The 27,072-nt window shown below is 44.8% G+C and overlaps 1 protein-coding gene across 5 annotated transcripts in view; it reads right to left on the bottom strand.

Moving 5' to 3' along the window:
* Nucleotides 1-27,072, bottom strand: part of casz1 (castor zinc finger 1) — a 170,106-nt gene that overhangs the window by 30,284 nt on the left and 112,750 nt on the right. For 3 of the 5 annotated variants that reach the window (XM_085343843.1, XM_085343844.1, XM_085343842.1), the window contains one exon: nt 614-1,174. In XM_085343843.1, coding sequence (XP_085199969.1) covers nt 614-1,130 — 517 coding nt within the window. In that variant the 5' untranslated portion in view covers nt 1,131-1,174. Of the gene's footprint in view, nt 1-613; nt 1,175-15,034; nt 15,136-27,072 lie in introns of those variants that run through there. The other 2 variants (XM_085343840.1, XM_085343841.1) reach the window with 1 other exon arrangement.

Here is a 27,072-nt window from a genome sequence, read left to right as displayed (position 1 = left end):
AAGCCACTGTTGTTTGTGGGAAGGTATTAAAATACTGCACTTAAGTGTGATATGCGGCTGCAATATAACTTCCCCATTTCTGACTTATTTGACAACTGATCTCTTGGATTTGACAAAAAAAAAAAAAAGCCAAACTCCTCCATGTAATAGAGGAGCTTGAAGCAGTGGCTAAGTTTAGTGAGCTTAGGGAAAAAAATCAAAGACTCAATATGTAATCCTGGGTGTAATATGAAGCTTAGCCTGGCCCTGCCATGCGCTCTTAGCCCTCAGCTGCTGGGAGAATGCATAAACGCCTAAATGCCTTACGTTGTAAGCCTACTCCAGTTATGAATTTCTTCGTACAGTTAAGTTCATGTTTTGCCCCCCTCTGGCCCGCCAGCTGAATCTCTCTTTAGAGTAATAATGTCACTGACTATTCATAATGTAACTCTAGAGTTTCCCTTTCCAATAATGGACACGCTTAAGCTTATGTGGATGTGGCAATGTCACCTCTCCTCTGTCTAAGCCTTTGAAGGCCAAAGGTAGTGTTGCTTTGAGATGTACCGTGTGTGAAAGGGTCATTTAGAAGACGACGTGTGAAAGAGGATGCTTAAAGGACACAGTGAAAATATACCTGGAGAGGAGAATGGTGCTTGGCGATTTTGGGCCTCACTCGGCGGCATGTAGGCGTCATCTTTTGAAGGCCTGTCTTCAGCTTCTTTGTCTTCAGGGTAACTGCCATCTTGAGACCCCGCCGCAGGCTCGGCCTCCTCTCCATTGTCTTCCTCATCGCTGCAGCCTTTGGGCTGTACCATGTACACGCCCTCAGGAGGGCCATCTTCGTCATTGCTGACTTTGAGTTCTTGCTCCTGATCGTCGTCAGGAGCTGGGGGCTCATCGCCGTACTCGCCGTTGACCCACTTCTCAATGGCCTCGCGTCGCTTCTGGTCCTCCTCTAGGCTCTGATTTAGGCTCAGGCTCTCGGGGAAGTTGGTCTCGTTGTCGTCGTAGTGGGAGCTACCGCGCTCGCTGTTGTCTGCTACACTCTGGTCTCCCTCTGCATTCTGGGAGCTGCTGTCGAACACCACCTGGCGGCTCAGCTTGGCACAGATAGCGTTGAGTTTTAGGCCACCTTTTCTTTTGGCGGCCATCTTGGGTTTTCCTGAGGTCGTTTCAGTGCATAAACTCCTTTCAGCTGATGGAAACGAGAAGAAGACAAATAGAAGGTTAGCGAAGTTGCTCAATACCACAACTATCTGTGTTACAGCTCGAGTAATATTACTTTTCTCTGAACGAACGGCAGCAGGCGTGCTTTCAGTGTCACCGGAAACATCGTTCGAACCTGCTTTTTCCTGTCACTAACTTGTACTGATTTTGAAGATCACAATGGAAAAATAAACAGACATATACAACAGGGACTGCTGCTATTAATAACATAAAAAGCACTTAACAATAACAGCTCGAGCCTGGAAGGACACCCAGAGATACTGTACATATCTTTCTAAGTCACAGTTCTTTGGTCAGCTCAGAGTTTAGCACGATGTGGTTGGAAAAAAAAAAAAAAGAGAGAAAAACAAGCTTAAGCAGCTGAAACCATAGGCTGATAGATATCAGACCCCCTACAGTAGTACAAGCTGCAAATACACGGCTACATAATCCAGCACATGACAGCGCTATAGAGACACTGTGAAATGTTATCTTCACTCTCACCTCAAGAGGCTGTGGCCCTGCCACTGAGTGGGGGGGCTGTATAGCATTAAAGCTGTCAGGATGTGGAGTGAAAATGCTGAGCACTTTTGGCCTTTTCAGAGCCCTGATCTCTTACCGGTTATTAAGTGGAGATTAGATTCAGCGACTGTCCTGTTTTCTCTTTCCTAAAAGAAAAACGACGCGCGCAAAACGCCGTCTCTGTATCTCGCACATCTTTACTTCAGAAGAAATTATGCATCTAAATGAGTCTCAGCGTTTTATTTTTCTCCCCGGCGTGGCCCCTCTGAACAATAGCACATCATAGTATGTGCTTTGAGGCAGGAATGGGTGGCATTATTTCAACCCAAGTGGGGCTATCTTTATAACATGTCCTGTGATGAGGCAGGAACAGCTGCATGTGGCATTCCATATCCAGAGCTACCTTTTTAGGGCAGAAACTGCACTCTGTTACCTTTCGCATTATTTCCAGAGCAAGCAAAAGTTCATTCACCCAGCAGCAATTTCTGGACAATCTGCAAAGAGGTTGTTTTTTTAAAGTCTGAGGTGACAGTGACTAAAGAGCATTTATGATATATATATATATAAAAAAAGAGGGTGGTACAATAACCAGGGGTTGTGCTGCGTGTTGCAGCTCAGCGAAAAACAGTTAAAGACCGAACCACATCAGAGATCTTTCTTCTTGCGTGATGGCGTATTGAATCTTAACTCAGCCACACTGTTGTTAAGATAATGCACAATATTGACTTACGAATACACCGTTTCAGTGGAGAAAAATGCGCGATATCAGAGGTAACAAAGTTCTATCTTAAAGACTCGATTCACTTTCTGTATCAGTGAGTACGAGCCTCTTCATTCTCCCTCAGCCATAAAGCCAAGCACAATCATGTGTGAGCCATTGCCTGCATTATGTAAATCACATCGGTGCAACATAAAATCCTGTTTTCATTTTCTTTTGCAAAGCTGTGGAATCATTAGAGGATATGCAATTTGAGGGAGTTTACAGATCACCCCCGTCGCCAGACAATGCACCCCCGTGCTACCCACACATGCTTTCTCAGTTACAGTATTTACATTGCGGGCTTCCTCTCTGAAACAATGACTTCAGGAATTATGTCGTTTTGAGGGGCCCGTATATCACAGGCACATTACAGCACAAATTTAGTGTCAGACAATTGCAGGCGGGGGGTGAAAGGGTCACCTTTAAGAAGACAGCAACTTTGAGAAGGTGGGGGGGGGGGATCAGCTGGAAAAACTATTAGGAAGTGGAAGATATAAATTTTAAAGTTTTTCTTTCTTTTTTTTCAGAAATACTCTCCAAAGGAAGATTGAGGTCATTTGGGTGTTGCTGTAGAGGTCATTCTTTCTATTTACTGTGTTCAGTATTTCATGCTTTAACTACCGATTTCCTGTGTATTGCCATTTCGAGCTCCTTGTAGGAAATGACCCCTACACAGTTGTTTCTTTCCATTAGCGCCTATTTATGTATGATTTTGTGTTAACAATGAGGAGAATAACTGGCGCACCGAGTGCTACTGATTCAGTATCTAAGCAAGCCATTAAACTGAATTATCAGACATCTTAAGCACATATTCAGTGTTTTCTTTTAAAGGTAGGGCGTGATTTAAAACAAATTAAATATTCTGAGTTTCCCTCCGAGGAAGAACATGCTGCGATTCAGTGCTTTATGGAAGTAGTCTGAACTATTATTTGTGCTGTGGGGTTTTTTTTTTTGCTATTGCTTACAATAAGGATCACTATGGTAACGCTAAGCTGTTTACTTCAAGTCGTTTGTGTGCATGATGCCGTACAATGAGATAAAATCTGTGGGGACTTGCATGAAAGAATAACTTTTCCCTCTGGGACCAACTCCCCCAACCTCCCTGAGAGTCCAGTGAGCGTTCTGCCTTATTAATGAATATCAGAAAGAAAAACAACACTGTCACATGCACTGGACATTATTTACAGTCTGTTTTAGCCTGGTGTGCTAATTGTCAAGGAAGGAGACACCTCGGTAAGCACTGGGAGTTGGGGGAAAAAATAGGCAGGTCTGAATTCGAACACAACAGCTGAAACTAATTTTTCCCAACTGCTTATGTTAGCGGTGACATTATTTTTACTGGAAACAGTGCAGGACCGCAAAGGAGCGCCATGCAGTGTCTGTATAAGGCCAAAACCTGAGGAAAAAGTCAAGAAGCTATTTTGAATACATTTCGACAAGGTCAGGTTCTTTTTCATCTTCAGTCAAAAATAAGCGCAGTGGTGCATAAGCGCAAGTTCTGCTGGGTCCTGCTTCTTCTCAGAGGTGGATGACACAGCTTGTGTGAGAGTCTAGCCCTCCGCGCTGACAGAATAACTCCTCCTCTGCTCCGAGCCCCACAGGTCTTGTTGGTTTTTTGATGCAGAGTGTCTGTTTGTGTGCCAGAATGATATCATGCCCAATCAAGTGGTGTTTCAAATCCTAATAACGCTGTTGGAAGTGCATTATTTGTGTGAACGTGCACAGACTGTAATCAAGGCTGCTACGGGTAAAAGGGTGTGGGAGTTAACAATGGTCGTGACTGCGCGGGGTCACGGCTTTACCTCTTCGTGACACAAAAAAGGAAAGAGTGGGCAGCTTTCGTTCCAAAATACGTGTATAGTCATATTACAGAGGATGTAAAGCCACAAGTGTAGCATATAGAGAATTGAATAACTCGACTTTATTGTTAATTCAGAGAGCAGCTAACCCCTCCACCCCCCCATAAACAGCCCAGCTCCCCGCAGCGTTTCAGTTTGTATGGAGCAGGCACACAGGAGGGGTCTGTATATAAGAGAGGTAGATATTACCTGTTTAAACTGAAGCTTATCTCTTCAACTAATCAAACACAGATACAGGGCCTGTTGTAGATTCCTGCTGAGTTTCAACATGACTGACACAGGGACAACCCCCCCACCCCTCCGCAATATCTCAAGTTAATTAATACAAACAGGGTCTGGGAGATGTCTATTCAACTCAGGATTATTTTACAATATGCAACAGAGAGGTGCATTAGCTCTTCAAAAAAAAAAAGAAAGAAAAAAAAGGAAAAAGTCTAGTTATAACTTCATGAACCTATGGCAGATTAATCGACAAGGCTGCAGCTCCCAGGGTGTAGCTCAGTGAACCTTTCATGTCTCTGGCTCTCAAGGGAGATGTATGCGCGAGTGTGCGTGCATGTGTGTTTCAGGGAAATCACTGAGCCACACACAAACACGCGCAGACAGTCTTGAAAATTACCATGTTTTTATTTTTGTAAATTTACGGCTTGCAGGAAGAGAATGTTTTCCTCTTCTACTCTCTTCCCCCTCCAACCCCCCCTCCACCCAGCCCCGCTGTATGGTAGGGAGGCTGCGGCAGCCGCAAGGAAGTCAAGCGGAAAGTCACTGATGGACAACTACGCCATTGCACCCAGACCCCAGCATCTGGCCCCTCTCTCATTTTTATTACAGAAGAATAACAATAAGCAGGTCGCCGACCCCGCCGTGAGATTTTGCCACAGTTTTCTAACAGTCGGTGCAGCCGATGCTGAGAAATTTCCATTTTTCCACATGCATATTTAATTGAGTTTTGTCCCAGTGGTGCGGAAATGATTTGTTTTTTGCTCTCTGTTCACTTGACTCCTCTTCGGAGTCGCTAACCCTGATTAAGACGTTCCCGTTAATTTCCCAGCGCACACCTTTTTTTGTGCATTAATGGTTCTGATCGTCTAATTAAAACTTCTCAGCTAGGCTGCTGATCACCACTCGTTGTGCCTCTGACCTGAAGTTTTAATTGCCGCATCAGAAGCGATAATAATAATTTTGAGGTTCTGATGATTAAAAACAATGCCATTGCCAACTAGTTGATAGATGGGGGTTTGGGGTGGGCACATCTGAGGAGTTTATGCAGAGTAGAGATTTACAAAAGGGGCTGTAAAGGAGGCTTTATATTACCAAGGAGCAAGCAGGGTGGGTGTGGGGGCTACTGCAGGTTATGTGGAGGGGGTGGCAGAGCATATGGAAATCTCCCAGCCCTTCTGTCCCTCAGAGTCTTCCTAAGGAAACGGGTTTGGCTGGGACTGGGACTTAGCATTCCCCACCTCAAATCTAAATCTGCCACTGCCTGATCCACTTTGGAGCTCTCCTTACTTGGCAGGTTTGCCAGGTTGGGGACGAGAGAGAGGGAGAGGAAAAAAAAACACACACACACAGAGAGTGCAAGTGAACGACCGATGAAGGCACATAAAAGATGACGACAGTCCAATACCTTCTGCTTATTTTCATAAAAAGATAATAGCGCAGTAGGCACGATACAAAAGGCACATTGTTCATAAAGTGACTGAAAGGAAAAAAGGAACCTGTGGTGAACGTTGTCTCTGTCATAAAACATGATACTGATGAGATATATATGATATGTAGATTACTGTCAAAACAGGAGAAGTGAGTTGCTTGTGATCTTTTTTGAAACAGTACTTTCACACTGTACTATTCAGATCACACAAACTGCAGTAATGATAGGAAATGATTCAGGCATGAAGAGAGAGGCTGCACACGGGAAACTGCCACCAGCACCAATGTGTCACATTTTGTTCTTTTTATAAACCACTGGATTTCTATTGGATTTTTTTTTTTAGGTTTAGTACAAGATCAATGTTTTTGCTGCCAAAGCTACTGTACACGCAGGCCGGCAGACACATTCATACAGTGCAAAGACACACTGACATAAAGTCAGGAGGTAGCTTTCTTCTTCTCCACCCTGCCCTCCCCCTGCCCCCCTCTCTCTCTCGCAGATCTATTTTATTATTAATCAGTTGGTTGCACATCTGCCTGCTTGTTTTTTTTTTTTTTTTTGCTGTTTTTTTTTTTTTATCATCAATAAAGCACTTATTGCTTTTAGTCTAGAATTTGACCTTGTACATTGTCTGCTGTCTTTCTGAGGCTGCTGACCTTGAAGGACCTGTTTGGACTATTTCACTTCAGTTCAGTCCACAGGCTGTTAACACAAGCCCTCAGCCAAGTGCCACGCTCCCGTCACACCGCCGTAAAACACAAACAAGACACTGCAGGACAAAGGCGGACACAAACGGCTCCAGTCACACACTCGCTGAATGCACGGGACAATGGCTGAGGAAAACAATGTATATTACGAGCGTAGACGGAGGACGAAAGACTCTGAACTTGAGGGCAATCAGGCAGGAAAGTTGAGATCTAAGGACAAATACGCCCTCCAGCTTCATCACAAACAGGGTAATTATGGGATTTTCCAGAATAGAGGACAAGCAAGCTAAAATGGTCTAAGGGAGAGAGAAAAAAACAATCTGACATGAGTGACAAGAGTCATTCTGACAGCTACGTACCAAAACAGCCAACTTTTATTCAGTTTGCTGCTTAGGGTAATTCATGGGACACACGGCCAACTTGTTAAAATTGTACATCAAATCTGGACTCACAGCTGGCACCAGATGATGACTTAATTTGCAAGTGTGTTGCAGGAGGCAAAAAAAAGAAATAAATAAATAATAAAAAAGGCTTTAAAAATACCCAATTGCACATGGCACCGTGCTTCCGCGGACTGAAACAAGGGAAATTTATTCTTGAAGCTTTGTTTTGGAGCTCTTGTTCAGCTTCAAGACACCGGGAGTGCAATTTGATAAGCCAACCGCCATGGTAAATGAGCAGACGACCCCTGTGTCCCTCCCTCACGGTTGCTGTTCTTGGTGAGGGAGCAAGGCAGTGTGGGTAGTACAGTGCAGAAGGGGCTCAGCGGTGCACCTCTCGAGGGCCCTTGAGCTAATATCTGTACAGATTAACTGCTTCAGTTGTATTTTGGTCACGGGGATCTCTCTTTGCCTTTGTGGCTTGTTGGGAGGGAGCAGGGGAGATGTGTGCCGAGCGCGTGTATTACACTCACGCAGTGTTAGTTGCGCTCGTTCTTCAGCAGTGAAGTAAACGATCTGCTCGCCTAAGAGGTCAGCCGCCCCTGGACTGACGCATGTCACTCCACATTATTATCTTTGGGACGTATTTCATTTACCAGAATCCAAAAGTACGCCGCTAAGTAAGTCTTCGACACCCTCTTACAATCACCTACCACCCTCTGTTTCTCCACAGGACACACACGCAGGCGCGCGCACACATCCAGTGTCAATCCTCCAGGGTAAACTCAGCACACGCTGCTCCATTAGTTATCAATTAATTCTGGAAATCTCCACCTGGCATGCACACGCCGACGAAGCCAGCGCATGTACGTAGCACCGGTCTCGACAGGAAGTCGAGGAGAGCGTGCCTTATTTGACTACGAGTGTGGGTGAGAGAGTGTGTTTGTGTGTCCATGCGGGTGGCACTTTTGTCCATGAGGTTAACCTTGATATGAGGCCCTGTCAGGCCAGATAATGTCAATCAATGACAAGCCCTCACAGATAACCCCTAATGTGAAGCCTAAAAAGCAAAGCTGTTTAGATCTTTAGACATGCCCCCTTTCACCAGCATATGAATTGCATTACAAGGAAATGAGCTGTGGCATTTCTTTAATAAGACTCTTAAGACATTTTGACAGCATATAAGGCCCTGTGCCGTAAAAAAAAAAATTAAATAAGGCCCCTGCTGACAAAGCCTCCTCACACACGGCAGCGTTCTGATGGGCAGACCCAAGTTCCTGTTAAGTGGAGGAAAGGAAAAGACAAGCAGGTGGGGGGTGAGAAGGGTGGACCTTTCCCTCCTCTTTCTTTTTTTTTCCCCCCGGCTCTCAGGGACTTCTTAATTGATTTCCAAGGTTATGTTTCAAATTTGTTTTTCAGCTACGGAGGCCTTGCGAATGAGAGCACGAGTCAATGTTTTTCATCAATTCTCCTAAATTCGGCCCGGTTCACACCGCTCGCCTCAGATCCTGCCGAACCCCACTCTCGTCCCACCTCCTTCCCTCTTCCACCCCCTTTTTGCCCTTTTTTTCTCCTCTCCTCGAAAAAGAAAGAAGGACCCAAGAAAAAAAATAGCAACAAAAAAAAAGAAAAGAAGAAAAGAAAGACGTATTTCCAGACAGGATGCCTGCGCTGACAACATCGATCCCCGGCTACCATTAAAACATTTGCTCTGCCTGACAGAGTTTTGTCTATTGGACTTTCTACGCAGCAGAATGAATCACAGGTGCCTGTTAAAATGTCATCGTGGGCAGCTTTTGCAGCCGGTCTAAAAAACAACAATTCGGCCTTTTTACACTCTTAAGTTTTTATCACTTTTCACAGTTTTGCATTTCAAATAATTCAAGGAAGCACAATTGCATTTTGATCAAAATACACTGTTTCTCGGTTTAAGGGAGGAAGTGATAAGAACGAATCTTCCTGCTTGCAGGAATTTGCATTTTTGTTGTTTTTTTTTCCATCCCATGTGACTGCGAATCTCCTGCCACAACTGCTATGCTCTACTTTTCTGACAAGCAGCATAGATGTGACTACAGGGTTTTGTGATCATACAAGACATTTCAAAGCGTTTATTTGTACCGTGTGTGGTTGGGAAAGTGTGGTTCGGTGCACAAGCCACTGTAAACATACTGTATATGTTAAGTAAAACTGTTGTAACCAATATTAAGTGTGTGCTGGTGTGCTGCATGCCTGTTTGCAGGTTTGTAAACAGCAGGGCATTGCGCTCTGAGCCCTCCTCCTGCTCCTGTATGTGTCGTGGCTGCAGGTCACATCATTTGCACTGAGATGCCACACGGGCCAAAAAAACAGAAAAATGCACACTGACATTTCAACGAGCTGAGGAAACACTGATCCACGGTGGGTTTAATAAATACTCCACTGTGTCAGTCGTGACAGCAGGGAAAAACAGCATGGTTTACTGAAAAAGTTCAACACGAACTTGAGGCAGAAATAAATGTGGCAGTTTTCACTTAAAACAGGAACATTTGTGTTTCTGGGAGTTCGGTGGAGGGAGGAGTGTGCTATGACTGAATTTGAAGGTGTGATAAAACAACACTCACAATAAGGGGAAAAAATAAAAATGAAAGAAGCAAAGCTGCTTTACAGGAAAAAAGAATGCTGTCTATTTTGGGTCTCAGTATACAAAAGGAAGTGCCGCTAAGTTGACTCAAACAAATAAATTTGCTTTTGATAAAACCACAGCAACTACTTTTGCATTCTACACCAAACCCACTTTGTTTCCTGCGTCTTTATCTTCATGACTTGCCACATTTGTGAGAAGCCACTCAGTAAATTGTCAAGCACAAACAAGCGAAGGCTTTAAAATGATGCAGTGTTGATGGCTTAAAGTGTAATTTTATTTGAAAAGTGACAGTTTAAAGGAAGCCAACACGGAGCGCTTGCCTATTTGCGCTGCAACCAGCTGCCCGCTTTACATTTCTGCAACATTAATATTCCTCTTATTATTATTTTAAAGTGAAAACGGATACTCTGTTGAAGTGCAAATCTGATGAATTACAGGAGCAGATTGCTGCTATTAATTATTAAAACCTATTTTATAAATATTCAGGTCTGTCATGCATCTAATAATGAACGCTTTAGAGGAGGTTACTTCCTGCGCGCATCCTAATGTGTCAGAAATATCGCTTTTAATCACACTCGTGTCAGCGAGTGTGCCGGGTTTGAACCTGCCGAAAAAATCTAACAAATCAAGGAAACTCAGATGGCCAACTACTGTGCTCATCACAGCTTTTCCGTTCCCGCTGTTTCGCACGATCCAGGTTTGTCTCCTGCCCCGTCTAAAGACGGAGTGAAAACCTCCCAGCTCTCTGCTGCATTCTTACTGTGGTAATTTGAATGGAGAATAATGCATCGGCAGCACTCTACCTTCTGGACACACCTAGTCCCAGTGCTACTGCTGCCATATGCTGTATTGATACATATTCATAACACTTTCTCGTGTGTGTGAGCGATGAGGCTTAAATGAGTGTATCACAACTTCAAATGGGAAGGAGGGGGCGAAAGGAAAACAGAGAAAGCCGGGCACAAAGAAAGTTGGACAACTCTTCCCCCATTTCCTCGTTTCTTAATCCTTTCCCTGCAAAGAAAAAGTTCAGGCGTTCGAGTGCTGGGAGGCTACCCCGGCGCTTTTTGCGATGGATACACGAGAAGCTGCGGAGTTCCGGGATCGGCTTCCAGAAGCTGCGCGAGGCGGCGACTGTCAGTGGTTGGATAATCTGTCAGGTGGGCCGGATGGCCTCGCTGGTAGGATGAGAGTCAAGAGCGCCGTAGCACGACCTCCATACACCCCAGCAGTGTCTACATATGCTGCATAGGGCATACACACAACCTGATAGGCGCACACACAGACACACTGTGGAGCGCTCTGAGATTAACACTGTCAGAGCAACAATGATACCCCTTCATTATCTGCACACGGGGCCTCCTTCATGCACTTGCTTGCCTCACTGTCCTCTCCACTGCTTCTCTGTGGAGGTAGTAATTACTAAAGCTAACATTTCTTTCTCTCTGCGCCTCCACCTACCCTCCACTTCCCCATCATTTCTTTCTCTTTATGCAGCGCACTCAAGTGCCTTGCCAGCTTTTTGCCAACTGATGACACAGCTGAAGGTACGCCACTGTTGATGGCAGTACCAGTGTGACTCCCCGCGTGTATGTGTGAGCGCCGTATTATGAGATTATGCCCAGCTGATGTGCAATAAAGGCGCAGTGTGCTACCCCAGATTCAGATCAGTCAGCTGGGGCAAACGCTCATTGTGGTACAGCAACGGAGAAATTGCTTGATGTACCACTGCAGTATCTGTTGTACTATACATTGTTGGTGTAACAGGCTGGGATCAGAGAGATGTTCCCTCTTTCATGGCATTTTTCATTACCAACAATGCTCTCGCGCTATAGCTTTCTTCTTCCTCTCCCACTGGAACTATGGCTTTATCAAAGGTGATAGCTTGCTCAGGCACATTTTCTCAAACGTCTTCTTCAGCCAGCCATTTCCCAAGCTGCTCTCGGGTAAACGTCACTCATAAAAACTGGGGAAGATTTGATGGTGAGATCAAAAAGGGAGGAAGGACAGCGAGGAGAACGGGGAGACGGAGGGAAATAGGAATGATACCCTCCCCTGCCTGACACCAGCGACTGCTGAGGGTAATTCCTCCAAGCAGGGCCTCTGTTTTCAGAGGCAAATACAACAAAACGCGGGGTGCTGCCACGAGACATCAAAATGGGCGATTTTGACTTCAGAGGGTCTTCAGATGCTTGAGGACTTGTCAGTGTTGAGCCAGTGGGACTGAACAGAGAGAACAGAAGGTACCAGCAGGCTGTTAACAACCAATACGGGAACCACGCCAGAAAGATCGTCTCCTCCCAAAATGCCAGTCGGCACCAGATCACTAAAGGCTTCCACCATACTGTAATATCCCACCTGAGCACTTTCATCTGTTCAAAGTTAAATGGCTTAAAAGTTTATCAGCTGCTCTATGCCAGCTTTGTATGTGATGGCTGCTGTTTGCTTGTTTGCCTGCTTGGTTATCTGTTTATCACCAAGATTACCCCAAACCTACATAAAACCTGGAGGATAGGAGGAGTATGTTCAAGCAGTGTGGCCTTTGATAACTTTGTTTTTTATTAGTGGCGGCTCTTCTAGCTGCACCACTAGGATAAGATAAGTTCGACATGTAGGTGCCTTAAAGGCAGAAAGACATTTTTTAAGAGTGAAGCTTCAACAGGTGCCCCGAGATAATTTATCTGGAATTTTATGCTCTTTGCTTCGCATAGAGAGATTTTCATCAGCCAATCAAAATACTTGTTTTGTTCTTCGGAGACCTGAGCTGTGTTGTGACACGCTGAGAGGGATGTCCGCGTTTTCCCCTGTGTTGTTCCCACTCATTTTTGGAGCATTAGGCTGACTCTAAATAGCCTGGAGGAGATTAGGGTAGCTCATATTCAAATGCACTTTTCTTCTAAAACCCCACTCCACCAGTGGGCCAAGGAGATCAGTGCAGGAGCCTGGTGAGATGGTAGTCAAAGACGATTGTGTCACGTATAAATCAGCACAGAGGAGGAAAAGAGACAGAGAGGAAGAGTAAGAGGGAGAAAGGCTGAGGTAAAAGACAAACAAGTGTTGGCTCTGCTATATGAGTTTAGTTAGCTAGAGAGTTAGTGTGTGAGTTATGGCTAGCGAAGGGCTGAGGGACGCTGTATTTATGAGGGGACTGAGTGAGTGTTAAATCCCTGGTAAGAAATAAAGTCGTCCCTGAGTGAACGGGGGAAACATTTCACTCAGTCTAAGAGGTGCCTTGAAAAAAAATGAAAGCCATCCCTCTTTCAGGGGAAGCACTAGTCTACATTCACTAAAATTGCTTTATTCCTTAAAAATGCCATAGATCACATCCAAGTGGACAGAACCTCATATTTGAATAGAGAAGAGGATTCTGTGTGTGTGTGCATAATATCAAGCAAGTTCAGGAGCCAAGGAAAGGGAAAGAATCTGATTCTTCTAAAATTGCATGCGGATTTTGTGAGGGATCTTTGGCTAAGAGAAGCTGCCAAAACACACAGTGCACTTGTTGCAGTGCAAGGGTTCATCCAAGAAAAGTTTTCCATTCTGGTTTATCCAGGGAAAAAAGTAGGACTTTTTTTTTTTTCCAATTTAATTATTTGATATATCTCAATCTATTCTACCAAACTAGCTAAGCCGTTTTTTTTTTTTCTCACAGACAAACTTGTCTTGTTCTGAGGAGTCAGACTTGAAAAGCCTGAAACAAAGGAAGGGGCCTGGCCAACGGAAAAGGAAAAGCTTAACACTGCACTTTGTGCACATCCAAGTCTAACTCAGACCTCGCTCCAAACCCCTGCAGTAGTAATAACAATTATTACTTAAAAAGGCAATATTTTTGCATTAACTTAAAAGGCTATATCTTTTTCTTCCTCTCCAGCCTGTGCGGCCTCACTTACCCTAAGTATCTTCATAAATCACCAGTTACTGTTAACATGTACTCCACAATTCAGTCATCAATCTCCTACCAGGTCAGAGTGAAAACAGAGGGGGAAATGTCTGCTTAGTAAAATGTCTCTCTCGTGAATGCTGCTACCACCACCCACTACTCAAAGACATATATGTGTGCTCCCACACACACACAAACACACGCACACATCAGTTGAATAACAAACACTACAACCAAAGCAAGCTCTATGGTACATGGGAGCAGAGCGGTTGCCAGATCGCTACGGTAAAGCAAGCCAAATTCAATTCTGACCTCACCTTTCACTCTGCTGCTTCCATTTGTTATAAAAACAAATAAACAGCAAGTGTGAAGTTGGAGTCGGCCAACTTCTGCCTCGACAAGAAATATCAGGCCCGGGCTCAAGCGGTGTGCTGCTTGGGAGACAGACGCCCACAGGGCCACATGTAAATCTGTGTTTATGTTCACAGACACAGTATTTATTTAACCAAAAGAAGAAAATCTAATTGTACACAAGGAGGATTATTGCTCTCAGAACCGTGTCTCCACAAGGGAAAAAAAGGACTCTTTAGCCTTTCTTCAACAGACACTGTTTACATCAGCAGAGTGGAAAATCCCTCCGATGACAAACCGCTCCATCACAACATCTGTATCTAAACAGCCAAATCAATCTCGACCAACACCGCAAATTACCTCACAACAGATCTGAAAGAGGCGCACTTGACTTCAGAGGAGAGGGATTTATGTGCTTTTCAAACAATTTCTAATTTTAGTTAGGTTTATTTATACATAAATATCAATGTATAAAGTCCAACGATATTTCCCTCTAAAGCAAGTAAAGACCACACAAATTTAGGCATTAAAAACAATATAATGTACAGCCCTTAAAAGTGTTCATTATTTAATTCAATTATTATTTTAATTTAAACAAACTTTCCACCATTGACGCTCATAGTGCTCCAAGGCCTGGCACGAAAAGTCAGAGACAAAACTTTTGACCGAGCAAAAATGCCGTTAAGACAAATTTACATACACGACTGACATTTAGTGCACTATAGGTGCAAATGCGCACAAATATACATGGAAACGAAAATCTTTTTTTTTTTTCCAAGAAAATGAACAGTACACCTGCTATTTCCTCACTCTCTCACACAGACGTGCACACACTTTGACACCACCCACTACATCACTACACATGCGTGCCTGACTCATGCCAACTGCAAATAGTAGCAAACCCGTTCATCTCGAGGTAGCACTCAACTCCTGTGTGTGAGTGTGTGAGCGTGTGTGTGTGTGTGTGTGGGGAGGGGGGAGTGGAAGAGACAGAGAGAGAGAGAGAGAGAGAGAGAGAGAGAGAGAGAGAGAGAGAGAGAGAGAGAGAGAGAGAGAGGGGAAGGGAGGGAGGAAGAGAGAGAGAGAGAGAGAGAGAAAGGTATGTGTGAGTCTTACCTGGCAGCAAACCGCCCTCTGCGCTCTGTCTCACCTCTCCCTCCTGCCCTGGAAGAATTCTCTCCACAAAGCAAGGCATTTTCTCCACAACTGCTCTCTGCCAAGGCTCTGCTCTCTCTCTCTCTCTCCCCCTCTGTCTCTCTCCCTCCCTCTCTCCTTCACACTCCTTTCCTCTTTCCCACTCTGTCCTCCTCTCTTGCTGTCTATCTCTCCTCCCTCCTTACCCTCCCCCTCTCTCCTCACAGATGTCGAGGCTGTGCGAGTTTACCCACTTTACCAGTAGGGGTCCTTCAGCGCCCTTCTCCACCCCGTAGCCACATGGGGGAAGAAAACACACACATACACACACACAGGCCCCAGGAAGAGAGAGCCACTTAACGGGCGCCCTCCTGTCACTGCTACAATGAGAGCCCTCTGCAGAGTAGCGCGGCTGCACTAGCTGCGTGCATGTGTTTGTGCGTCTGTGTGTGCGAGTGCGTGTGTGAGAGATAGACAGGTATGAAGTGGGTGGCGTGCACCGGGAGCTGGCCCTTGGCCCTTTCCAGCCCTGTTGAGCTAGGCTCGGCCCTGGCTCCTGAAGTGTAGTACAGTAGAAGCGCACTCCCTCACACACACAGACACGCAAACACACTCATGGGCATATGAGCGCACAGATTGACTTACAGTGGGTTCCTCGGAGCCAGCAGCCAGTGAGGGAGCGAGAGAGCGAGAGATTGTGGGCACGCACAAGCACACACACTTTCACTGGTACGCTACACAGACACACACAGAACAACTGCTGCTGTTTGCTACGGCTGCTGTTGACAGTGATAACATGCGCTCTGTGCCCTATGTGTGTGTCGCAGCGCACATGCACACATAAACACACACATTCAACACATAGCAGATGGCTATCGGCTCTCATATTTCAGGTTTCTATTCCATCTTTTTTTTTTTTATTACTTAAAAAAAAGAAAACAGTCTTCATTGACACTGGCATGTTAGATTTGAAGTCTCTTAGCTAGTGTACAGTGGGGAATTTCTAGTTTCTCTCCGACTTGTGGGGCACATTTCACATCGCAATATCAATACTGGAGAATATTAGCTGTCCTGTTGAAGAATGTCAGATCTCCGTTTGCCTTTGAATAAGAGCAGAATCCCCCTGGGTGAAAATGCGAAGATCTAACTATAACTAAGAGTTTAAATAAGCTTTTAATTATCTTTTGTGCACGAAAACATGTTAACAACTCAATTAAAAGTGAATATTAACCTAAAACAAATATAAAATTGCTGTCTTAAAGTAGACAGAAGAGTCGATGCAAATGTTGTTCGCTTATTAAGTCATAATTGACACAAAGTGAAAGAAGATTAACAATGGATGGAACTTGATCCCAGAATTTTATCAAATATTGCCCAACTTTTATGATAGTTAATATTGTACAACAGCCCTGATCTTGATCGGGATCTTTAGCAGTTAAAATATCAGAACAGCAATTATCAGGTTGAGGCGAGTAGGTTTTTCCATTTATTGCCACCTGGAACAGGATAAGGGTACCTGCACCCAAGACGCGATATCCCGGACCTGCCGCGGGTATAATTTGAACAGAGGGTGGATCACCTTTATTTGAGTCAAACAAAGCCTTCTAATGACACAAAAATAGTCACGACTTGACAGACAAGCCTCCAACGCCCAATCAGACTTCCTTCAAAACGTTGACAAAGGGCAATAAAGAAAATAGGATGTTAAAAGAGCAGGACACGGATGTTGAATAAAGCCACCAGAAAGTGTACATACTTAAAGTCGTGATAAGCTAATGAGGGAAACAGAGCTGTGCTTTTGGTTTACTCTTATCACTGTTTGCATCAGTTGCAAATCTCCCTTGACAGCAAGACTGAAATCAAATACAGTTTTTTAGGCAGATGAAGGAAAGTCATTTGTATTTACAGGAAATAAGAACGATGCGCTCAATCATTATTCCCTTGTTGTGCTAACTAGAACGCAGCCCCTGTATTAAATGTTGGAGGAGCAGCACAAGGACAAGTAAAACATACCTTAAATAGACTACAAATGAAGTCACTTAACACCCACTCGTTCCCTCGCCACCCCTTGCTCTGTCTGTCTTCAACAGAAAAAAAGCCTGTGTTTGACTATCTCCCTCTCTGGTTCATAGTTTCTTTTGCTTTTTAAACAGCCACTTCGCCTGTCACAGCACAGGAACGGGCGCATTCCCCTTAAATGGCTCCTTTTGACAACTGATCTGTAAATACAGCCGGATCTGCAACTTCCCCCTTTCTCTCGCTGCTTCACTTTCTCCCTTCTCCTCTTTGCTCTCTCTCTCCCTCTGCCCAAACTCCTGCCAGATCCACACACACACACGCACACACACACACACACATACATACGCATACACAGACATGAAGGTCTCCCTATGACCCCCTCCCCACCGCCACAAACACACACACACACACACATTTACCCCCACGTCCCCCTCCCAACTTCCCCAACTCCATTCCCCCTGCCTCTATAAAAACACAAATATGCCATAACTCAGGCAGCGCTGCCACATAGCCTCCATCTTGCCCTGTACCGGGGAGGGGGGGAGGCCTCTCAGGAAGGTCACCAACAAATGGTTTTCCGATTCACTGCCCCTGAAATAATTTTGTGTATTAAAACCTGAATCTGCACTTTCTGGCCTGAAAGCTTTTCTAATTATTCCGGCGTCCTTGGGACAGACACAGATCCTTCACACGCCGGGGGAAACAAGCTATAGAGCAACCACTACAGCCACAAACACTCCACCACCACCACCCTCCCACCCTCTCTCTATCCCTCCATCTCCCCACCTCCTCTGCTCTGCTCTCCTCTCCTCTTTACAGCCACCTCCCTCCCCAATCTGTTTTCAAAGCGTGTCTGTCCTTTATTAAATTGTTTTCTTTTCCACATTATCAGTTGCCATGGAGACCTCATCTCTCGGATTATTTGAATTTCATTATATCTATTGATTTGGGAGCATTTCATCTTTTTTATTGTTTTTCTGTCAATTTTCGAAACGAATAACCATCTAATTTGCGTCAGCGCTGATTACGTTCGTCCCTCAATAGAGGTCGGCAGCTGCGCCGGGGAAACAAATCAATGGAAAAACATCATAAAACTCGAAAGTACAATCAACCAGGATATGGGTGACATTCCGTGGTTGCTGAAACGAAGTCATCAAAAAATATATACTTTTTTTCCCTGCGCCTCTGCATGTGAGGGGGTGCAGTGAGGAGGACACATATGTGTCTGGGCAGATATATTACTATATTTCAGCAGATAATATACTATGGTAAATTTCCATACTGATAACAGCCCCTCCCTGCCCAACCAAAACAAAAAAAATGCTTACTGTATCTAAATAATTTATGCAATTTTAGCATTTCTATATAAATTTTTTAATAAGCTGCTTGGAGCAAAGTGGCCATTAACAAAACACACAGCTGTCCAATGGGCTAAGCCCAGCAGATCAATTGCACTTTTTTATGACATGATAAAATGCTTTTAAAGCAATTTACACAAATATGGAAAAAATGACTTCATGGGCTTCATTTATTCATAAGGACGTGTATTAGAGGGGAAAAAAAATCTTACAAAAGCCAGACAGGAGAGATGGTCCCGGTCCTAACTGGAACGGACTTGCTGCCCTCTCCGCAAGGACATAAAGTTTCATTACTGATGCACGCAGTCAAAGGCAATTTAGCAAACACAGTGTGCAAAAGAAAACATCAGCATATTGCAAGTGTTCCTGTATTAGGCAGACCTTGCATGTTGTTTTCCAATTTTTATTCATTTTTATGGGGGTGGGGTTGCATGGGGGTGGAGGTGATGGATTTTTTTTTTTTGAAAACTCCACCTGACCAGTGTCACCGTGACCCGAAGCCAAGGGGAAGTAGCCACAGTCTGGCCCCACGAAACCAAGCGTAGACCACGCACCAGACAATGGGGCTTTGCAGCAGGACAAATGAGTACACACAACTTCAGCTGTACAGTGGCATACAGAGCATTTATGCACACTCATTATGTGAGAAAACAGGCCCACAAATATTCAGTGGATCTGATCATTTAGCATCTTAGTGCTGGCACACACACACACATACACATTTGGCACAGGAGTATGGATGGGGAGGGCATTTGGAGGCTAATCTTGTTTCAAAGCATCCTCTTCATGTGCCGACAATGTGCTCGAGCTTCTCCACGAAATACTGCTGCTGAAGGCCTCATGTTTGCAACACATGTCAACATTTGACAAAGCATTACTTTTCCTCCCAACAATATTCTCCTGCTCAGGCCTCTGAAATGAGGGCGCTAACAAATTAGCTTTTTATGTTTATTTGTGTGTGGGTGTGTCGTGGGGGGGTAGTTTGGGGGGGGTGGGGGGGTGGGGGGGGGCAGATCTCATTTTCTAAGGCACCAGTTCTCAACTGCAAAGAGGGAGGGAGAGAGGGAAAGTGAGGGAGACAAAGGGAGAGAAAAGAAAGAAAAGGCTGAATGTTTTGGAGTCACGATTCTTCTCCTGATTGCCCTAGCTGTCTCAGTTCTGCAAAACATGACCCTCCCCTCCCTCAGCCACGACAGAAACACGGGCGACTGGATAAACACTATTTTATGCAGTGACTAGATGAATCGCCAGACAGTAATTACAGTCTTCCTCTCGCCCCAACAAAACTCTACTGTACAGGCTCTTTCTCTTACACCAAACTGCAGTAGCACGTACTACAAAACTGCAGGTGTGTGACATGTTTGTCAGTGCCTCACCCAACTAGATAAATATAAATATTAGACCCTGTAACAACAATGAAACGCTCTGTGCCGCTTTCAGTGATGTGTTAATAATCTGTGGCTGAAAGAGGACTTGTGTGGATGGACGATGTTATCATGTGCAGTCAAACGTTGTCGGAGCTGGCTTTGTAGAGAAAGTTTGGTGATTTTTTTTTCTGCTACCCTTGCAGTTTAGGCTTTTCTCTCGTCGATGTAACAAAAATAACACGCTTGTGTTCGTAACTAAACATTCCCACACAGCGGCTGGTCGTCTGCTGGGTCTCTGACTGCATGCGGCACAACATACCCACCGCACACAGCTGAGGCCTAACCAAATTTTTGAAAAGGGATCTGAACTTGACGTGCGGACAAAGTCCGTTAGCAAAGGGATTAATTTTGTTCATTCGGTGTTGGCACTTATTGACATTTCAAAAGATCACTCCTACATCAGCTACGAGCTGTCGGTGAGAGCAGTGAAACACACTCAGACACTCCTTCTCTTACTCCATACTCATTCATCCGGTCAGACCGTGCCCCAAAAGTGGTGCAGTAAACCATGTTGTCAATGTCCGAGCTCTAAAAAGCACAATTACAGAGGACCTCGACTGAATAATTTAAAAAGCATAATTACTGACCTCTATCCAAATTCCTCTGAAAGGTACATTAAGATATAGAAAAGCACTGGAGGTGGAAGTGAAACTGAGGGGAAGAGAGAGTGTGTGTCTCTCCAGGCCTCCCTAATGCACTCTCCTGCTGTACTCTAACTTCCTGTGGACCCCTAATGTGCCCGCTGCTTGCTGGCCTGATGAAGACTACAGTTAATGAGGCCCTTGTTTCTGAAATGAAGTATCTCAGAAACCATCAACATGCATTACTATCACCCCCCCCCTTTGGCCCAAACACACCAATATCACCACCCCAGACCTCTCCTTGCTCCGTACCTTTTAGTGCCACCTCAGGTTCCGATGGTTGAAAAATAAAACAACAGCTGCTTTTCAGGTGTGTGTGTGTGTGAGTGTGAGTGTGTGGGTGTGCCCGTTTGGTGGGCTACTATTGACCTGGGCAGCCATCACTGCTAGGGTCACCAGCTCTCAGTTGATTTGGCTGAATGTATGAGGCTATGAGTGATTCTGGATTTGAATGAAGCGTCACAAGCATTTGTGCTGCTGCACGCGTGTGTGTGTGTCTGTGTGTGTATGAGCACTTTGGGGGGCGTGGGGGGTTGAGGCGGATGTTGAGAGCTGGTAGTGGGCTTGGGGGAGGATCCAGAGAGATGAGGCCTTTTTAATTAAAAGAAAATATTTGTGTTTGCATACTATCGCTGTTGGAACCTGGAACAATTCAGAGAATTCTGGCTGTTAAATGGCTTGCTCTTTAAAGTGATTTGGGGTATTTCAAATCCTCTTTGCATACATGCATTTTTAAAATTTCAATTATGCTATGCCCTTTTTTCTCAGAGAACTTGTATATTTTTCTATTTTATCAACTTTTTTCCTGCTATAAACCTTTTTTAAAAATTCGGAAGCATTATAAGAAGAAATTCATTTACCGATAGGCTTATTTATCAATATTAGAGTGCTGCTGTCTCTGCTGTATTTCTAATAGGAAGGATAGAGGGCAATGAAATAATTAGGCGACTTCTGCAACATCCTGAATGCCAAGGACAGGTGGATTAAAGTATTAAAACAATCGCATTTCAGTCTTGAAATAGTCCTGTGCACGACTCAGCACCATGCGCATCCGTTCAAGTTCAGCTGCCAGCTCCATATCGCCACAGGAGAGGGTTAGGGGAAAAAAAAAAAGCCCAATCCCATTAGCTAGCGTACATCTCAGCAGACCTGCTGGAAACGTGAGCAAATCTCAGCGATGATTATCCGTCAGAGCTCTCAAATGATAATACATAATCGAACACTACAGGGTTTTTTCCCCCTCTGTAATCGTACAGCTAATTTGTGTTTCCCCATTTAGGTTAGAATCTGGTCGTTTCCAAATAAAAAAATAACAGACAAGATCGGCACAGCTGCCTCTGCGTCTCAGGATACATTAAAACTACTGTCCTCCAATTAGAGGGTAGAGCATGGAGTTTCCTACATTAGGTGAAGAAAATGATTTAAGTGAAAGTTAAGACACAAGACCACAATAAGGTCTACTTAGAGTGCAAAATTAATAAGGAAAGTGCTTTGTAGTGCTGTTTTACTCCTACACTGGGGGGAGCGATCCTCAATTTAATCAGGGGTGTTTAACTTAACTCTCTGCCTTCATAATAAGTATGACAGTACTGACAAAATTCAAAATTACTTCTCTGTAAAAATTGTAAAAAGCATTAAAGAGTCAAAATTTGCAGCGAACGCTAAACCAATAGATTTATTTTATCTGTAAAAATGGCTTTTAAAATGTAATTACTAGAAAATAAATGATACATTTTCTGTATTTCTATATGTAATTATATTTAACCTGAACACAAGCACTTAAAATATCCCTTTTTAAGCAACTGGCAATATGTAAGGTGAGCCTTTGATAAAATCTAAGCCTCTTAGCCCACCTCCTACCATCTGTGGCCCTAATGTACAGCTTGCGAATGAGAAAGAAAGCTGTAAGTGTCATCTAGTCTGTGACTTAGAGTAACAAAGTCAACCTGCTTTCACAGCCGTGCTGTGGAGGTGGAATGAACCTTCTGTGGCAGAAAACAAACAGGAAGCAGAAAAAGGAGTGGGGACAGAGTGAGCGAAAACTCTGCCTTTCAGTCTCTGCCCGGTAAAGGCACTCTTAACCAGGTCTGACAGCTAACAGCTCCTTGGCAATTGGGGTTAGTTAAAGGAAAAGAAGCTCAAGTTTTGTTGGGGCTTTGGCTTCATAGATGTTCAGGAGCTGCTGCCCACTGCAGCATCAAAGGGGATTATAGGGACAGGGCCATCTGCCATCGGTGCCAGAATAAGCGTGAGCCCTTTTATGTCTCCGTCTATGTTTGTGTGCCTGTGTGTGTTTGTGAAAGAAAGACAGAGAATCCCTCATGTCTATGTACTTTAACTTAAAGGGCAGTGCAGAGGTGTGGGGGTGCAGCCCTCAGACTAAAGGTTTCCATCTCACCGCTCAAGTTTTACCCTTTGAATCAGTGTTAGGACTCAGAGCAGGTTCTTCACCGTACACACCTGAAGTACAGGGATGAATCCACGTCCATCACGGCTCACTAAAAACAGATCTAATGGTGAACGGTCTCTCTTTTGTCACTCAGGCACAAAAACACAACTTGTTTTTTTGTTGTGGGTTTATTGGAACACACTGCCACCCTCGTTTCCCCCTTCACCTCTCTAATTTGTTTTGGGTCTTGTTCCCGGCCTCCGCCTGGGAATGTTTTCTGCTCAATAGTCTGCTACCTTTTAGCTGAGCCGCCCAGTGCTTGACCTACTGCCGACACTTATTTTCAGCACTCTAATTGTCGTTTAATCACATATCAACCTGTCATTTAAAGACCCCTTTTTTCAAGGGGGGATATTTGCATATATTGTAAAACTAATTCCAATCGAAAGCTCCAGTGACTGTGAAAGTCTCTCTCTTTTACTTTCACACCCGCCTAGACACAGTTAAGCACAGGAGAGCGCAAGACGCACACACACAGCGCAGTCTGCTGCATCTCACCTTAACAGACAAAAACACACATAGGCAGATGCCATACCTGATATTCTCATTTCAGGTGGTTTTATCACATTTGTTAACAGTGTGTGGTGACACGTAACATGTTAGAATAGGGACAGCGACAGGAGTGATTCGGAGCGCACGTACTCATGTGAGCCAAAGCGAAGGTGACAGTGAATGTATAGTGTTATAGAGGAATCAATTAGAGTTAATAATGTATCACTCCTCCAAATGTTGCATTCATTTGTTCACACTTAGATAAAGCTACTGCAAAATAGGTTGTGCCGGGTTTGCCTGGCAGACTACACTACATTTACATTATCACTCTTATACATCGAAGAGCCATGTTCCACTTGAGTGGTGGCGGTAGAGTGGAGGGGTGTGTGTGTGTGTGTGAGAGAGAGTGAATCGTGTTTTTCAGGCCCAAGGAATGCCAGTCCTCAAGAGATCACCCCCTCTAATTACAGAGTGGGAGAAAGACAGCTCTTTGTTCTACCTTTTATTACATTAATTGATAAAACAGAGCTAGGGTGGAGCCTTCTTATGGGGGGGAGGAGGAGCAAACGGGGCTGGGATGAACTGGGGGGGGGGGGGGGGGGGGGGGGGGGGTGTCCGTTGGGCAGATGAAGGTGGATGAGAGGCTTTTGGTACTGAGGTCCTATTTTCAGAGGGCTCCTAATCCCGTTAGGGGCCTCTATGGTGGCGCTCTGTCCTGGCACTGCTTTCCCACAGGAGGGCTGGAAGCAGGGGAAGCCTGTGGTGTGGTGGGTGACAGTCCCAGCAGTGTTCACTGGGCCCAGACCTTAATTAACCATCTCTTCAGGGGGTACTGAGGGCCACAGTGAGAACCTATGCCACAAACACCAGCACCTTAAAGAGGAAGTGGCATCTCATCCACTGTGGAATTACTGGAAGCTCTGCAGACCTGTAATACGGACCCCATGCAGGTCAAATCCATAGAAATGTCGCAGAACATTAGCGGGGCTATTTTATGACTGGTTATTAGCCCAACACAAACTGCACAGTTGGTTGATATTTTTAATATCACAGCTATTCAATTATAGGCCTAATATTAAAAAAAGACCACAGTCTGAAACACCAAAGGAAAAATATTCTGAAATCAGGAGCGACTCAAAACATGATTTAGATATTATTACTTTTCGAAACTAACCAATCAATAAGTTTCATTTCTATTTGTGTGGGATTGGTCAATCTTATTTGTCAGCGGTTAAGTAGCTGTAACAGGCTTTGTCATGGCTGCAATCTGCTTCTGCTTGTTTAGGCTACCTGCACACAACACAGGCTGAGAAGCGCTGGTGCAGTGGCCAAATGGAGTCGGAATATGTTACAGAGGCAATTAAGCATGTTGGTGTGTGTGCACGCACACAACAGTGTCAGAGGTGCTAAGCTGGGCCAAACATGCCTCATTGAAATGTCCATCTTAAAACCACCACAAGTTTCTCATCTCCCCTCCGACAACCAAGATGCTTCAAGACTGTCAAAAGCATTTTCCACAAAGCTGAGGAGAGGCCAAGGAAAAAAAGAGGGACCTGCCACTGTCACATGCATGCCTGCGCGTGCACACGCACTCGCGAGGCTGTCAGGTAAATTAGATCTGAAAGCTGACAATTTCTGACCATATTTCCTTGATTATTTCAAACAAATGCACACCAGCCGCTCTAAGGAGATTAAAGTGACATAAAAGTCCCGAGTGGGAGGAGGGAGGGCAGAGAATCCAGGTCACCCCCATTTGTCCCCCTGCCTGACAGCAGCTATATCGCTATCCAATCCAATAAAAGTCCCCCCCTCCTTTTGCTTTAATTAATTTTACAGCTAGCTTGCTTAATTACTTTCAATCAAAATCCTCTTGCCATCACAAAATTAGAAATGGTTCAACTCCATTAGTCTAAATTCTTCATTTACATACACAAAGACTGTCAGCTCTTGCTAAGCAAACGGCCTCCTGCTTGATGAGATTGTTTTTTTCCACACACTCTATCACTCTCTCAGTTACACACACGCATGCGACTGTGGTGTTAATTTTTTTGAAAGGAGAAAAGTAGCATTAAATTATTTGAGCCCCCTACTTAAGACATTCCCTGCCTAATCAGGGTTCAGGTAAGCTGTCGTACACGTCACCCAAGGTTCTTCTATAACTGGCGAAACTCCGTGTCAAAAGAAAACTGTTTGACCTCGCACGAGCGCGGGAAAGCAGAGGAAAATAGACGCTTCACATAAGGGATAAGCTGAATTATTAAGGCAGCGTCCATGTAAATGAGGCTAAGTGGTCCCCAATAAATCTGCGTCCTTTGTGGCAGGGTATCACTAGACTGACCAGACTCTGGACACTAGTGACACAGTCGGCTGCCGTGAGCAAAGCAACTGGATTGTTCGCCAGGATGAGGGCCCGTGCCCTGCCTTGCTTCAACTTGGCACACAGGCATCCTCTCCATCACACACACACTGCCTAAGGCCTGCACATCATCAAGAATTAAGGACATGCAGATAGGGTTTGTGCATTGACCAAAGTGAAAACCCAGACACACAAGCACACCACCATGTGCGTGCACACACATACACACACGTGCACACGCTACTACTGCCATAATTAGGTCCTGAGATGAGGACATTAAACTGGTGTAATGCACTCACTGCAGCAGTACACTACCACAAAATATATCGACACTGAACCTAGATGCTCATCAGCGACACTTTCCTATCGCTTTTTCCCCCCTCTGTTCGCGTGCATGCTACTGAGCCTGCCCTGCGAAAAACCACACAATACAACAGTGTTTGATCTGCTGCACTCATATTATCTTATCTCACAAATGGTTTTCTTTTACAAAGGTAAAGACGTGCAGGGGGGGGGGACACTTTGAAATGAAAGAGGTGATGAAGAGACACTGTTCACAACTTAAAATAATTCCCAACTAGTAACCATTGACTGGAACAAGTCAAAAGAAGAGAAGAAGAAGGGGTGTCATCCATAATGGCCTCGCAGACGGACTACAATGCAGGTCTGACCTGGCCTCTTTGCTCTGTGTCTGCAACCACCAGTTTTCCCTTGCCCTCTTTTACCATTACCCATTAACACTGTTAATTATCCAAATCCATCATTCTTGGGGTAAATGAAGACTGCCTCTTTAATTCAATTTAATAGGATCATTTTCCAACCCACATTCACTTTAGCCCCAGCTGCCCGCCTACTAGTCCCCCACTGTGTCTCTCCCCCCCCCCCTCCCCCCCCTCCCCCCAATGTATCTGTGACTCCTTTGGCTGCATCTTCTATGGTCTGGCTCTCTACCATTGGTGGGAGGGGAGGGTGATGGGGGCTAAGGCTCGCTGGCAGTGATGGGCCGACGCGCTGTTGATCTCCCATGTCTTGTCTTGGCTCGGCTGGTGGCAAGCAGCAGTTCTGGGCTTCCAGTCTGCTGTGCACACTTCCTGCCTGCCGCACACAAACACCGACACACACACACAGAGGCTCAAAGTACCATCCATGTTCACCGGGGCTTAGCTAATCCTGTCACATCAGGCTAGGTTGGCTGAGTTGAGGCCTTTCTTCCACCCCGACTCAACACACACACGCACACACACACGACCACCACCACCTCCATGCACCTCCCTGCTT

The sequence above is a fragment of the Diplotaxodon limnothrissa genome, linkage group LG20, assembly GCF_057381915.1.
Source record: "Diplotaxodon limnothrissa isolate DT_005_m linkage group LG20, D_limnothrissa_male_GT1.1, whole genome shotgun sequence".
Taxonomy (NCBI): domain Eukaryota; kingdom Metazoa; phylum Chordata; class Actinopteri; order Cichliformes; family Cichlidae; genus Diplotaxodon; species Diplotaxodon limnothrissa.
This window is presented reverse-complemented; position numbering and strand designations above follow the sequence as displayed.